General features: G+C 44.8%; 2 protein-coding genes and 1 non-coding gene across 3 annotated transcripts; 2 read left to right on the top strand and 1 right to left on the bottom strand.

Annotated features, from left to right (window-relative positions):
• Positions 1-4,669: 4,669 nt before the first annotated feature.
• mrpl43 (mitochondrial ribosomal protein L43) lies at positions 4,670-6,850 on the bottom strand. The gene is made up of 3 exons (XM_070990264.1): positions 6,573-6,850; positions 5,710-5,816; positions 4,670-5,337 (listed from the first exon to the last, which is right to left on the bottom strand). Exons 1-3 carry the CDS (start codon positions 6,701-6,703, stop codon positions 5,120-5,122), a joined length of 456 nt encoding a protein of 151 aa, XP_070846365.1. The 5' UTR covers positions 6,704-6,850; the 3' UTR covers positions 4,670-5,119.
• trnae-uuc (transfer RNA glutamic acid (anticodon UUC)) lies at positions 6,111-6,182 on the top strand. Its single transcript has one exon. It is a non-coding gene; the product is annotated as a tRNA-Glu (tRNA).
• A 228-nt stretch (positions 6,851-7,078) lies between the features above and the next one.
• twnk (twinkle mtDNA helicase) lies at positions 7,079-11,059 on the top strand. Its single transcript, XM_070990585.1, has 7 exons — positions 7,079-7,142; positions 7,413-8,073; positions 8,385-9,087; positions 9,357-9,597; positions 9,794-9,901; positions 10,038-10,179; positions 10,404-11,059. The coding sequence occupies exons 2-7, from the start codon at positions 7,438-7,440 to the stop codon at positions 10,716-10,718; spliced, it is 2,145 nt and encodes a 714-aa protein (XP_070846686.1). The 5' UTR covers positions 7,079-7,142; positions 7,413-7,437; the 3' UTR covers positions 10,719-11,059.
• The last annotated feature ends 2,184 nt before the right edge of the window (positions 11,060-13,243 follow it).

Here is a 13,243-nt window from a genome sequence, read left to right as displayed (position 1 = left end):
TACCCGAAAGATAGATTTTCTGTGGAGTATCACCTTGAAAAGCCAGGTCTGTTACAGTGCATGAGAGCTCAGGTGGGAACTGGGTTTATTTGAACCTCTCTTTCTTCATTTTCCTCTGTTCTCATGTAAATTGCAATAATTACATCACTGTTGCAGCTGTTGGTCGCAGTTTGTTGTCAGTGGAAACACTTCTGTGAGACAGCTTCTTTGTCCTGGTGTCTTTCTGTTCGTAGCATCTGTGTGAGAAACGAGATTCAGCTGTATCACAGTCTGTTAAAGCGCATGGAGAGAGCAGTCTGTGGCCAGATCGATTGAATTCACTGACGACCACAACGCACACTAAAAACAAGAGATTCTCTAAAGAGAAGGCATTCACATTCACTGCACCTTGAGGACTTTTCTTTCTCCTGAGGCTATAGTTTCAGATATTTCAGAGACAGATTAAGAGTGGATCATTTCAGAAGACAAAGTGGTTTTCATCCAATGTGAATATCAGACACGGGTTTGTGTTTGTCCTCTGCTGCGAAAAAGCTGCCGATGGCGCGCCACCAAGTCGAGAAGACCTTCATACGTGTAACCCACAAAGGCGTCCTGGGTGTTTACCTGACATCAGAGCAATGCCAAAACAACAAGCGCTGCACAGCCTGCAGTGTTGCCTCAGCAAGGTGAGCAGCGCCGTGATTAAATAGCGCATGTATAACTTAGAGGGAAGTGACTGAAATGAATCTGTGAGTGCTTTGTAAACGTGTCACGGTCAGTGGTAAATAAAGATCTGTCTTTCCAGCAAAGTGTTGAATCAGCTCATGTAGCTGTGGCTCAGCAGCAGCCCTCTTCGGTGACTCGCAGCGTGCATTTGTCAGAGAGTCGCTGACAGTAACAGCAGCACTTGGCTCGCCTCCACGAAGCGAGGACGAGGCCTTCTTGTCTGTTTGCATAGAGCGCTGTCGTCTCTGCAGGTAGAAGGAGACAGGAAACATTTGACCTCAGTGTCCTGGTTAGCCATGCAGGAAGCAGATGATGATACAAGGAGGCAGGAGCTTTTTCGCACTTGCAGGCCATCTTGTCTGCCTTGTAAACCACTTTGTTCTGAACCTTTTTAGATTGAGAATATAGTCCAGGAAATGCACTTTATGCAGACTGATAGCGTCCTGTTCCACACGGAAGAAAATCAGTCTAACTAAAGGCCAAACGAAGCACTTACCTTCTTGCCTGCTTAAGGTAGATTCCATTTTTCAAGCTTTGCACAACAGATTTTTGGCATTTTTTTGTGTGAACAGCTGAGTGCAACATGAATATTGTTCAAAAGTGTGCACCCTTATCCAGTTTTGTTAGATTCATGGTGTCTAGACCCTCTCTATGACTCTCAGGCTTTTGCTCAAAAAATGGGAAACATCTGCTTCAGCATAGCAGCTTTAGCCTCTTTCGCCAAAGTATTAGCCCAATGCCTCGACTCTGTTCTGCCAGACATTATCTGAAAAGATCAGATAGGATTTACTGTAAATCTTTTTCGGTATATGAAACTTTTTAATGTATGTTATCGGTTAATTCATTGGATGCCAAAAAGCATTCATTTGGGTCGAGTGGGCTTACCCATTCCAAACGCTAAGCAAATTTGAAATTGGAAAATATTTTTTATCACTTGGCTAAAACTGCTGTCCGCTTTAATAATTCTAAATATTTTCCTCCACTTTCTGTCACTGTTTGTCCTGATGGATGAAGCCAAATATGGGCATTATTTAGGGTGGAGCTGAACAGAAAATGTTACTATATGCAGATGATGTGCTTTTATATGTTTCATTTCCAACTGAATTGATAGCACATATATTGGACATCCTTTCACACTGGTGGGAAATATCTGATTCTAAATTGAATTTGGGCAAAAGTGAATTAATGCCACCCAAACTTTCCTATATCTTACTATTAGACCTGGCCTGCGTGTCCTGGCCAGCCATGCAGAAAACAGACGACGATACAACTGGACCTGTTGGCAGAAGCTACTTTGCACTCGCGTGTTTTCCAGCTTTGTTCTTGTCAGCCTTTTTAGCCCTTACACTCGTTTTCATCCTCACCTTCATTCCTCCCCTCCCTGCTGCCTCTTTTGTTTTCCCGTCTCATCACCCCTGCTTGACAGTATCATCTATTTACTCTCCCTGCTCACATTCACGCTCTCTCAAGGACCCTGCTGAGTTTACAAATGGCCATGATGGCCCTCTAATGAATTTAAAGGCAGTTGTATTAGTGAAAGCACCAGAAAAAACACTGAAATTTCTGCATCGTTTTTACAATAGAGATACAGTACAACACTATTCTTACGTTTATGACTGACAATATGATTTGTGAGATAGTTTTCATTGCACACATTTCCCATAAGAGGACATCTTAAGCATGAATCTGTGACCCTAAACGATAACGCAGGAGAAAATTGATGAGGGTTGTTAATCCGAATGAGTAAAGGTTTGCTGTTCAGTGCTAATTTATCGGTGTGATTCGTGTCTTTTTATTTGAATCAAAGTTGTAAATAAATGTCCTTGTTGGGTTGCGTTTTATTGCAATTATTGCAAACCATTAAACCATGTATTATATAAAAGCTTCCATGATGAAGTTCCCTCATCATCAAGTTGTAGACAATCCTTAACATGCTGAAAGCTTAGTCTGCCATCACTTCTGCTGCTGCTGCTTCATTCTCACTTAAGGATAATCTGTTTACAACAAACACTGGCTCTGCACTGTATATTGTACTATGGACTTTAGGTAAAAATAGCTAACATATTGGCTAGCGGTGTTACGTTCACCTTGTTTGTGCACGCAATCCCACAGTGAAACACTTGTTTTGGCAAATTCAGAAAGTCAATATGCAAGACAGTATATTTTATGTTGGTGTGGATCATTTCTCCAGGTGTTGGCCAAAGAAACTGGTGTAAAGAGTTTGCACTGCTCTGTAAGTCTTTTGTTGAAGGTCATGTAGTACACCCTTGTAAACTGTGACACTCTCCATCCAGTTGCTTCTGTATGATTATTTTTTATGTAGATAATGAACTTATCTATGTGGTTTTGTCAGAATACGACTGGCTGAAGTGACTTCTTGGCTTGTTGTCAGATAGTTTGAGTCTTTTTTTATATCGCCTCTCATGTCTTATTTATTCCAGTTCATTAAATTTCCACTTGCTCTTCTGCAGATAAAAAAACAATTTGCATTATGTTCAGCTTGGGAAAAAAAAATGTCAGTGTCAACAGCCCTGAGGGCAAGTCAGGAAATTACATGCACAACATGTTCTCACCGAATCTTATTCTCAAGACGCCTTGGTGCTCGGTTGTTTTTAGCTTGTGGCAAGCAGCAAAGACACTGTCCTCCACTGGGAATTGAGCCCACATGATCCCAGTCATTTACATACATGTATGACTCTGACAGAGCAAAGGTATAACATCAGCTTAAGGAGGGTGGGGGGGATAAAATGACCATTTTCAGAGCTGTGTTCCAGGCAGTAACTTAGCAACAGCATCTTTATTTAGAGCCCTCAGTGTCCTAGCGTGGGTCTGGCTGTGCCAGATCCCATCGGGGAGAGCGGCTGTGATGAGAGCACAGCAGCTGATATCTGCAATTGGTGCCATAGATAAATTAAAATGCAGGAAGAGAGTATGAGACAACAGAAAACATTGTCACACCATCAGCCAACAATGCTTTAATTCCACAGCTTTATTAAAACAAGCTGATGCAACCGTCACTGTCCCTCCTGAATGCACAAGTTTACATTTGATTTATATTTGTTTATATATAAATATTTATATTTGAATTCAGCCACTTTTCTTGGCTGCAACAGCTTATGTATATGACTGTGGGTAATTTAAAGGTGGAAGGCGTCCGCATTCTTATCAAAAGTACGTCTCGAGTCCAGATATGTGGGAGAAAATGAGCTGTGTCCAGCTGCAGAGCTCGGCTCCACTGTCTCTCACTCATCACCGTCCTCTGCAGTCGTCTCACGCTCCTATCCAACATCCATTTTCACATTTAGCCTGAACATTTCCTGTGACCGGAGTTATATATACGACCAGTATCCATCAATCAACAGAAACAGTCCGTCCAGGGGCCACCTTTCACTTTCCCTCCACACAAGCCTGCTGATTTGTATTCATCTGATGACCGGTGGTATGGACGTGTTTCTGTGAAGAACACTGAGGTTATCTGGAAGCAGGGTCAGGCCTTTTGCAGTCAAAAATGTTGAATTCAGGGTGAGAACTGCAAAGAAACCGTTTTGCCAACATCTGCTTTACTGAATTTGAACAAATCACTCACTGGAGGAGTGTTGGGTTCCTCTTACAGCCGCTGCAGAGTACAGCTCTGTCCTGAAGGTTAAGGCTCGTCCCTCGAGCTACCACACAACCATCTGTCATGTCCATTTAAGCTCTGGATCAGTTAAGGTTGTGCAGCGAGGAAACCGTCAAACCTCAGTATTAAACTGTAAAAACATGTACATTCCCCGTGTCTTACAAATAAAAAAGGTGTACATCTGATACGTGTCTTAGCTGTGAAGTATTTTAACTGCAGTTCAATCAATCACACTCAACGATGCAGACAGCACGGCTGCAATCAGTCTTGCTCTGATGGTCTTCCTCTGACGAGCTGTTCAAATACAAATGAAAAGAATCTAAATTTAAACACCAATGCCAGCAGTTGCAGAAAAAATATCCTTTTTTTATTCCGTACAAAGTTCCATCTCCTCCGAAGTGCTGCACTCATTACACAAATGATCAAATAACCTTGAGATTGAAAACAGTTATCTGCTTTTAAATGCGTCAGCTGACAAACCTCTGGTGGATTCATGGGAAGTCTTTTCAAATGTGGCATTCAGAGCTGCTGCTGTGTGCGCTTTACTGCGCAGCTTAAGTGGCTCTGCTGCCACCACCAGACAGACAAAGCACAGGGGAAAACATATTCAGTGGATTGTGGGGTCTTCTGCACAATTATCCAACAAACAGATCAGAAAACTGCTGCAAACATGAGAACTTCTTGACCTGTGATTTAATTTAGATTGCAAATACTTAAAAAAAATGTCTTGCAGAGTAAATGAAATAAAGCACTCATTTTCTGGAAACATCCAAACTTTTCGACGTCGGTCAGTCCTCATTCAGCGCCCTGTTTCTGCGGCCTGATGGGGCCGATCGACGGGGGCCGGTTGGTGAACGGGTGCCACTGGCCCTGGATGCTGGGGCTGTCTGTGTGGAAGGGCTTGCGGATGCGGATGATGTCCAGGCCAGACTGATTGGTCAGCTTGGTAAGGAGCTCTGAAATCTGCGGAGCCGTTCTGCCTGTGACAGTCTCTTCCCTCACTTTGCCGTTTACTGCAGGAAGGGAAAAGAAGAAATAACCTTGAATTCCTTCTCTGCAAACTTTTCTTACCGACAAACCTGCCGACTGTGAAATGTACCAAGAAAGACGTGATTCTGGGTGGGACTATTTGACGAAAACAACTGGGTCCCCCTGTGGCGTTTCACTTCTACCTAAAAGAGGTCTCAGAAAAACCTGTGTTATACTGCCCCCTACAGTATCCAGGAGTAATAACAAACATGATGACAGGCTACCTAGCACTTAATTACATGTTTCCTTCCAGGAAACTTGGTAGAAATATTAATGAAATAACAGGAGCCACAAAATAAATTATGACTCTATAAATAAAACCTGTGCTAGGAGGAAAAGAAGGCATGAGCACTTACGGTATTCTGCAACTATTTTGGGGATCCTGCATGACTGAGGAGACACATATACAACAGTTGCGGGGTTCTTCTTGGCATAATCCACCACCCCCTCTTCAATGAACTCCCTGAAACAGAAGGGAAGAAGATGATGCTGTTTGATTTTCAGGTAATAAGAGCTGACAGCTGACAGGATCAATTCCAAGTGTCTCATCTTATTGGTGGTAACTAAGACTAACCAGTGAGGTACTTGTACTTTACTTGAGTATTACCATTCTCTGTTATTTTATATCTTAACTCCACAACATTTCAGAGCAAAATACTGCACTTTTTGTACAAAACCCACGATGAGACCTTCAAAGTGTTCACTCGGTCCAACCCAAAGCCCCAAATTAAAGATGTTCCACACTCCGTATGTCAAGTCCCATATGGTCTAGCGGTTAGGATTCCTGGTTTTCACCCAGGCGGCCCGGGTTCGACTCCCGGTATGGGAACTACCTTTATTGGAATTTCCCCTTGTGGGACTAATAAAGGAATACTGAACTGAATTTACAACAATATTACACAAAGAAAAGCAGCAAATCTTCACATTTAAGCCAGGGTCAGAAAAAATAGATGACTTTAATCAATCATCAAAGAAGACGCTAATTAATTTTCTGTCTATCGGCTACATGATTAATGGACTTGGTTGTGTCTGCATCGATAATGAGGCAATAACAAGGCCATTTTTTTTCAGCGTGATGACTACTTCTAGCAATAAATTTAGCTATTAACATCACTGTAATGTTGCTTAACTAAGGCAGGACTTCCACGTGTAACCTGGACAGAGGATACGAAGGTACAATATACTTCTAACACATACTATAACACCGCTTGGTTTTTACCTGACTCCCAGCGAGCTCTGTGCATTTTTGGAGAAGATGATGGAGATCCGTTTTAGCTGGCAGACGTACCGACCGACACCGTTCTGAAGAACGCTTTGGAGGAAGCGACTCGGCGTCCCTCTGGACGTCATCGTTTATCCGAATGATCAACGGTTATACGAAAAATCAGATATTGTTCAAGCCGCTCGACAAATCAACCGTCTGAACACGTTAAACAGCAACAACATTCACAGAGGACGACCTCACGGGCATCTGTACGGCGCGGTCCGTCGAGGAAGGGTTCCGGAGTGAAACAAAAAAATTAACACGACGGTTAAAGAAAATATGAATTCATAATAAGACCTCTTCTATCAGCTGATTAGATATCTAATGTGATTTTAATTTTGTAAAAATACACATTGAAGTGTTTACAATATTTTACAAAATTTTTAAATGTTACATAGAAATGTAGCATAAACCTTTGCAGTTCGGTATCTTTCGCGTTATGTTCGACCCGGACTTGTTTTGAGACGCACTTAAAAGCCCGGGTGAGAGGAGCATGGTGGAAAATGAGGGCAAGCAGCGGAGCCAGTAAGTTGGTTTTTTTATGTTTGTTCCTTTATTAAATAGAAACGGGCTCTAGTTAAGGCTCTCACACATATTCGGGCTGATTTTCTTTTATATCCAACGTCATTTTAACCGAAAATAACGTTTTTCTGCGGCACTGTCTTTTATCTGATTAACGTTAGCATAGGTCACTCAAGACATGTCTCTGCTGTTACTTGTCTTAAGCTGATGTTTCTTCCTATTTTCTTTCTGTTTTCGTGTCTGATGTTTCTTCTACGTTCGTGTCTGTTGTAGGTACAGTGTCCTAACCAGGTAACTCATGTGGAGAAACTTGCTGCCAAAGGGCACCACCTGCGTCTTGCAGGTGGCAGCCAAGAGGTTTCTCCACCAAAGACACTTTCCGTCCTCCTGTGTGAGATGTCTCACGCAAAGGCTCCTCCACAGGCCTCCTGAGACTCCATGGGGTTTACACCCTCGGGTTAAATCCTACTTGCTGGCACACAGTGGAACCAGGGCTTATAAAAAGGACACTAAGTCCACTGTAGAGTTTCCTGTGAGTCCCATCACAGTCACAGATATCAAACAGTATCTGCGCTCCAAAGACATCCCCTTCCACGATGGCTACAGCTGCCTCCACATCCAGAGCATCTTTGTCGAGTCGTCTGCCAGGAAGGACAGCTTCTCCTTGTTCATCGACAAAACCACCGGACAGTTTCTGTGCAAAGACACGCTGGTGGAAGGGAGCTGGGAGGATCTCCAGGACTGCCTGGAGGTGATGCAGAAGGACGAGCAGGACGCCCTCAGCCCTGATGTGCTGCTGGGATATCCGGAAAGTTTGGAGGAGCAGGAGGAGAGGGAGAGGGAGCTGAGAGAGGTGCAGAGGATCTGGTCCAGCTCTGTCCCCCTCTCTGACCTCCCTGAGGACGAGGCTCAGCTGATCAAAAGCATGTTCCAGGTATCGTTGAGTGTGAATTATTGAGAGGTGTGCTGTGTTGCCAGACGCCATCACAAACGTTGAAAAGCAGAGGAATAAATCTATATATAGCTCTACATGATACACTTATAGTTAAATCATAGTGGCGTATGGTAAAACATTCAAATTGTACTTTTAGATTTAGTTTTTGATTTGTTTTCAGTTGTCAGGAGGCCTTGATGTGATTATCAAACACGTCTGTTTAATTTTCTCGCACAAATAAATGAGAGAAAATATTGTAACACTATTTATTGTCCTCACAGGATGATAAGCTTAATCAATGTTTGTTTCAGATCACAAAGGTCTCTAACGCAACTCTCAAGAAGTTTGGCGTGAGGCTCTTCAAGCCTACCAAGAGTCTGGTTTTCCCCTGGTTTGGTGGACCCAACTCCTCCCTAAAGGGGGTGAAGCTTCTCTCCGCCCAAAGCACAGACACTGAGGAGGTGACTTATAATGAAGCTACAGTCCCAAAGTGTAATTCGTACTACAACCTGTTTGGCCTGCCTCTGGTGAGCCGTATGGACTCTGAGGTGGTGCTGACTGGTCATGAGCTGGACACTCTGGCGGTGAGCCAGGCCACAGGACTTCCCAGTGTTGCTCTTCCACGTGGAGTCAGCTGCCTTCCACCGGTGCTGCTTCCTTACCTGGAACAGTTCAAGCGTGTGACGCTGTGGCTGGGAGGCGACATTCGCTCCTGGGAGGCGTCGAAGATCTTTTCGCGCAAGCTGGGCCTGAGGCGCTGCTCGCTGGTGCGGCCCGGGGAGTTCCGGCCTTGTCCCGTGGAGGCGCTGGCCCAGGGGAAGAACTTAAGCCAGATCGTCAAATCCTCCATCCCAGCCGCCCATAAGTCCATAGTGTCCTTCAAGCAGCTCAGAGAAGATGTGTATGGGGAGCTGGTGAACACAGACCAGGTGGCTGGAGTGAAGTGGACCAGGTTTCTGGAGCTCAACCGGATCCTGAAGGGACACCGCAAAGGGGAGCTGACTGTTTTCACAGGTATAAGGAAACATGACGGGGGAAGCATTTAATGTGTTGGCCAGAAAAATCAATTAATGCTGCTTTAAAAGCTTAATTTTGTTATCATCAATCAGTTTTTAAGTATTAGCAGCTTCTGTGTTTTGAGTTTTGGTGTCGGTGCAGGAAGGCGGAGCTGCGTGCCGTCATTTGGACATGTCGAGTGTTAATATGACATGTTAACTCTGGTGCACTTTAGTATCTGTCCTCTTCTCCACTCAGCTCACTGTGTATGTTTCTCTGCTCATCAGGTCCGACCGGCAGTGGGAAGACCACCTTCATCAGCGAGGTAGCCCTGGACCTTTGCATGCAGGGCGTCAACACGTTATGGGGCAGCTTTGAGATCAACAACGTGCGTCTGGCGAAGATCATGCTGACACAGTTCGCCATGCAGAGGCTGGAGGACAACCTGGAGCAGTACGACTTCTGGGCAGACAAGTTTGAAGAGCTGCCGCTCTACTTCATGACTTTCCACGGGCAGCAGAACATCAAGTGAGTCTCTGCAGCTGCTGGAGTTTTTTGCATGATCCAGTATTCTTTGTTCTTCTCAATATTGCAGTGGGAAGTACAAAGTGTTAGTGTGAGCTCAAGCAGTGTGATAAATATTTCACATCAACAGACTGATGCAGTCTATAGAAGCAGCATTGTTACATGAATCATTTTGACTCCTGTCCAACCCGCTCTGTAGGGCGGTGCTGGACACTATGCAACATGCTGTCTACCTGTACGATATCAACCACGTCATCATAGACAACCTGCAGTTTATGATGGGGCAGGAAAACCTCTCAGCAGACAAGTGAGTAAGAAGAGAAGCAAATTCTGTCCTTCATCACTGATTCCAAATATAACTTTATTTAACTCCATAATGTTAACAGTGAAATCTGAATGTAGTTTTGGTCCAGTTGTATGGATATAAATGTCGTGTGGTGCAGGTTTGCGGTCCAGGATCACATTATCGGAGCGTTCAGGAAGTTTGCCACCAACAGCAGCTGCCATGTCACTCTGATCATTCACCCCAGGAAGGAGGAGGACGACCGAGAGCTGCAAACGGCATCCATCTTTGGATCTGCGAAGGTAAGACAGAGTAAAACCAGGCTGACCTCACTGTGAGACTGAGCTCTGAGATATGACTTGATTTATCCCACCTGTTACAGCAACAGAACAAAAAGGGAGAGAACAAGTAGAACAAAGACAATAAAAAAGATGCAAAATAAAATCGACCATAGAAGGATATGCACAATATATACAAAGAGCATATATACGTGTGAATACACACATAACCCTTCAACCTCCTCCAGGCCAGCCAAGAAGCCGACAACGTCCTCATCCTGCAGGAGAAGAAGCTGGTGACGTGTCCTGGCCGCAGGTCCCTGCAGGTGACCAAGAACCGCTTCGACGGAGACGTGGGCATCTTCCCTCTGGACTTCATCAAGTCCTCGCTCACATTCTCCACCCCCGTCAAGGGCAAGCACAAGCTGAGGAAGATCGCCGCCAAGCCGGAGAGTGAGGAGGCGGAGCCGGCGGTGACGAAGGAGGAGGTTAAGAAAGAGAAAGCGGCCAAAACAACAAAGACTCCCCGAACTATGAAGAATCCTGCAAGTGGAAATGAATGAGTGCGGATGTTTCAACCAGAATGTGAAGTAACGACAGCAAAGTTAAGCTCGTTCACAGTTTGTAAAGCTCTTCTCTGCAGCTGCTGCTGTATATTCAGACTGAATTCTCTCTTACAAGTATTGATAAGGTACTGCTCTTCAACTTCAAGACATACTGTGACACCAGGAACTGCTGATTTCATGCTAATCTTCATTATTTCATGATTAAACACCATCACACTGTCTGCTCGCCAGGAAGACACAAGCACTTACACATGGCCATAGTGTGCTTTCTACTGACTTTTTGTACCATGATGAGTTATCCAATGAGCTGTTTTTTTAAAATAAAATTTTCCTGACGCATGTTTGTGTCTGTGGTTTCGTCTGTGGTCAGCAGGGGGCAGTGTGTGCTTTATGGACACTACAGATGGAAGCTGGTGAGTCTGTGTCACTGCCTTTATTTACAACCTGCAGACTGCAAATGTGTTTTTAATTTAGCTTTGCTTTCATTCTTGAGTATGTTAACATTACCAAAGCTGTTTCTCCAGATGTTTGTGTGATTTCTGAATGACTTCATGTGTGGCTGCTTAGACATCACTGCGTGCTTTTCATATGAATCTTTAAGTAAGACCTTTGTCCTCCTGCTGTGTGTGTCACCGGCTTTATCCCTGATAATGAAGTGGTGTCAGTTTACTCATCATGTTGGAAGGTGATGAAGCTCTGCAGGGTTTCATGCACCTGCCTCACGCTCTGCTCATTGTCAGGCTGAGTCGTCCCCTGTCTGATCACACGATCCATTATTTAGACTGTGACTTTTAATAAATGCAAATGTGTTTCAGAACATCTTCACATGAATATTTCATGGGTCGAGCCAGCTGCCCTGCCCCGCCCTGCCCTGCCCACGCTGGTGTGGGGTTACGTGTGAAATCAGCAGCTTTCCGGAGTGTGAGGGGCCACGTCGCGCTGCACCGTCAGCTGCTGCAGGATGTATGGATGGTTCAAGTGTCGTATTTCATCACAGTCACCTCGGAGCCAAACACATTTCACATTTATGATTTAAAGGGGACGGATCAGTGTGGGGATGTGAAAGCGCCTGCGTGTTTGGTATCAGGGCCTTTGATGGGTTTTTTTTTCTCACTCAGGGAGTCACACTCATTAAAAGATTAAGGATCTTTGCACTTTGGGAAGCTCATGAAGACGCCTGTTGCACCAGAAACAAGGTCATTGCAAGAAGAGGCGTGAACAGAAACCAGTCAAACACACCTGTACTGTGTTTATTTATGACACATACACACACTGATATTGCACTTCTATATATAAACACTGTCAGACTCACAAATTGATGCTGTAGAATCAGACTTTTTTTCTTCAGAGTCTGGCGCCTACATTTCCCACAATGCAACCCGCTAGTGTAGCCTGGAGCCTCTGGCCTCCAGCAGAGATGAGGAGTGGGCTGCAGATATCCGGTTAGATCATTCTCTTTCCACCCCCTCAGATGTTTTTCCTTTTCAGACATCTAAATGCTTATACAACTTTTTCACATCAACAGACTCTGATGAGTAAAATTGATGGAGTTCCCCTTTAATGTTGTTCTACCGTTGTCTCCCTGAGTCCAGAGTCCACAGACTCTGGGGCCTCTCTGTCTGCCTCTGAGATCTCTGCTGGCTCCGTCTCTGACAGACCGGTCCAGGGAAGCTCCCGGCACCAGACTCACTTTACACATGGTATGTGGCCCCCGGTGCTGCTCGGATAACTGAAGCTGTAAAATGTTGTTATAAGCTGTGGGAATACGTCCTGTGTATGTTTGATGAATGCCGGTCACTGCAGATGAGATGGCAGGAGGGAGACGGTTCCTGGACAGATGTGGTCATCGCCCGGTTTTTGTTCCCTCCTCTCGCTCTTGTCTTCTTCTCGTCCTTTAGTGCTTCACGTTTTCCTGTGAATGTTTTACTGCTGCGCAAGTACACACCGCTTCCCATAATGACTCCAGGCTGTGCGCTGGATGGGCCTGGGTGTCCTCTTGGCTGTGTGGGTGTGGGATATGGCTGCTGGGGCCTCTGAATGGGGCTCTTTGTGTTTTGAGGCATTGCTGCGCCCAGATGATGGCAGCTCTGTCCCCTGCCAGCTCCTCAAAGGAGGGAAAAACATGCACAAGGACTGGAATGAATGAGTGTGACACAAACGCACCCAGATGCACAGGACTTTCTCAAACACTCTGCAGCTGTCAGTCATACTTTGCAGCATTACTGAGCTTCATCCAAGCAAGCTTTCAAAGATAATGACCCAAGTTTTCTGTTTCTTTTCACAGAGTAAACAGGTGGTGGAAACATATAAAGAGTTAAGCACTGAAATCGCTGCGTATGTCAGAGCACAGCGCTGCACGTCTGATTCCTCTGTTTTGAATGGCCTCTGCCCATCAGAGCTTTGCATGCCTATTCAAATAACTGCCATCTGGAGAGGGGAGGAGATGAAACGGCTTGAGTTATGCAGCTCTTCATCGTGAAGGAAACAAATTGTGCAGAGACCAAACGAATTCCACTTCGTCA

This window comes from Chaetodon trifascialis, chromosome 21 (genome assembly GCF_039877785.1).
Source record: "Chaetodon trifascialis isolate fChaTrf1 chromosome 21, fChaTrf1.hap1, whole genome shotgun sequence".
In the NCBI taxonomy this organism is placed as follows: Eukaryota; Metazoa; Chordata; class Actinopteri; order Chaetodontiformes; family Chaetodontidae; genus Chaetodon; species Chaetodon trifascialis.
The sequence above is the reverse complement of the archived record's forward strand: the minus strand, read 5'-3'. Positions and strand labels throughout refer to the sequence as shown.

Excerpts from the sequence above, each read along its gene's own strand:
- mrpl43 (XM_070990264.1), bottom strand. The coding sequence starts at position 6,703 with ATGACGTCCAGAGGGACGCCGAGTCGCTTCCTCCAAAGCGTTCTTCAG. Across the intron at positions 5,817-6,572 it reads CAGAGCTCGCTGGGAGTCAG|GGAGTTCATTGAAGAGGGGG; the intron begins GTAAAAACCAAG and ends CTTCTGTTTCAG. Across the intron at positions 5,338-5,709 it reads CAAAATAGTTGCAGAATACC|TAAACGGCAAAGTGAGGGAA; the intron begins GTAAGTGCTCAT and ends CCCTTCCTGCAG.
- twnk (XM_070990585.1), top strand. The coding sequence starts at position 7,438 with ATGTGGAGAAACTTGCTGCCAAAGGGCACCACCTGCGTCTTGCAGGTG. Across the intron at positions 8,074-8,384 it reads TGATCAAAAGCATGTTCCAG|ATCACAAAGGTCTCTAACGC; the intron begins GTATCGTTGAGT and ends TGTTTGTTTCAG. Across the intron at positions 10,180-10,403 it reads CCATCTTTGGATCTGCGAAG|GCCAGCCAAGAAGCCGACAA; the intron begins GTAAGACAGAGT and ends AACCTCCTCCAG.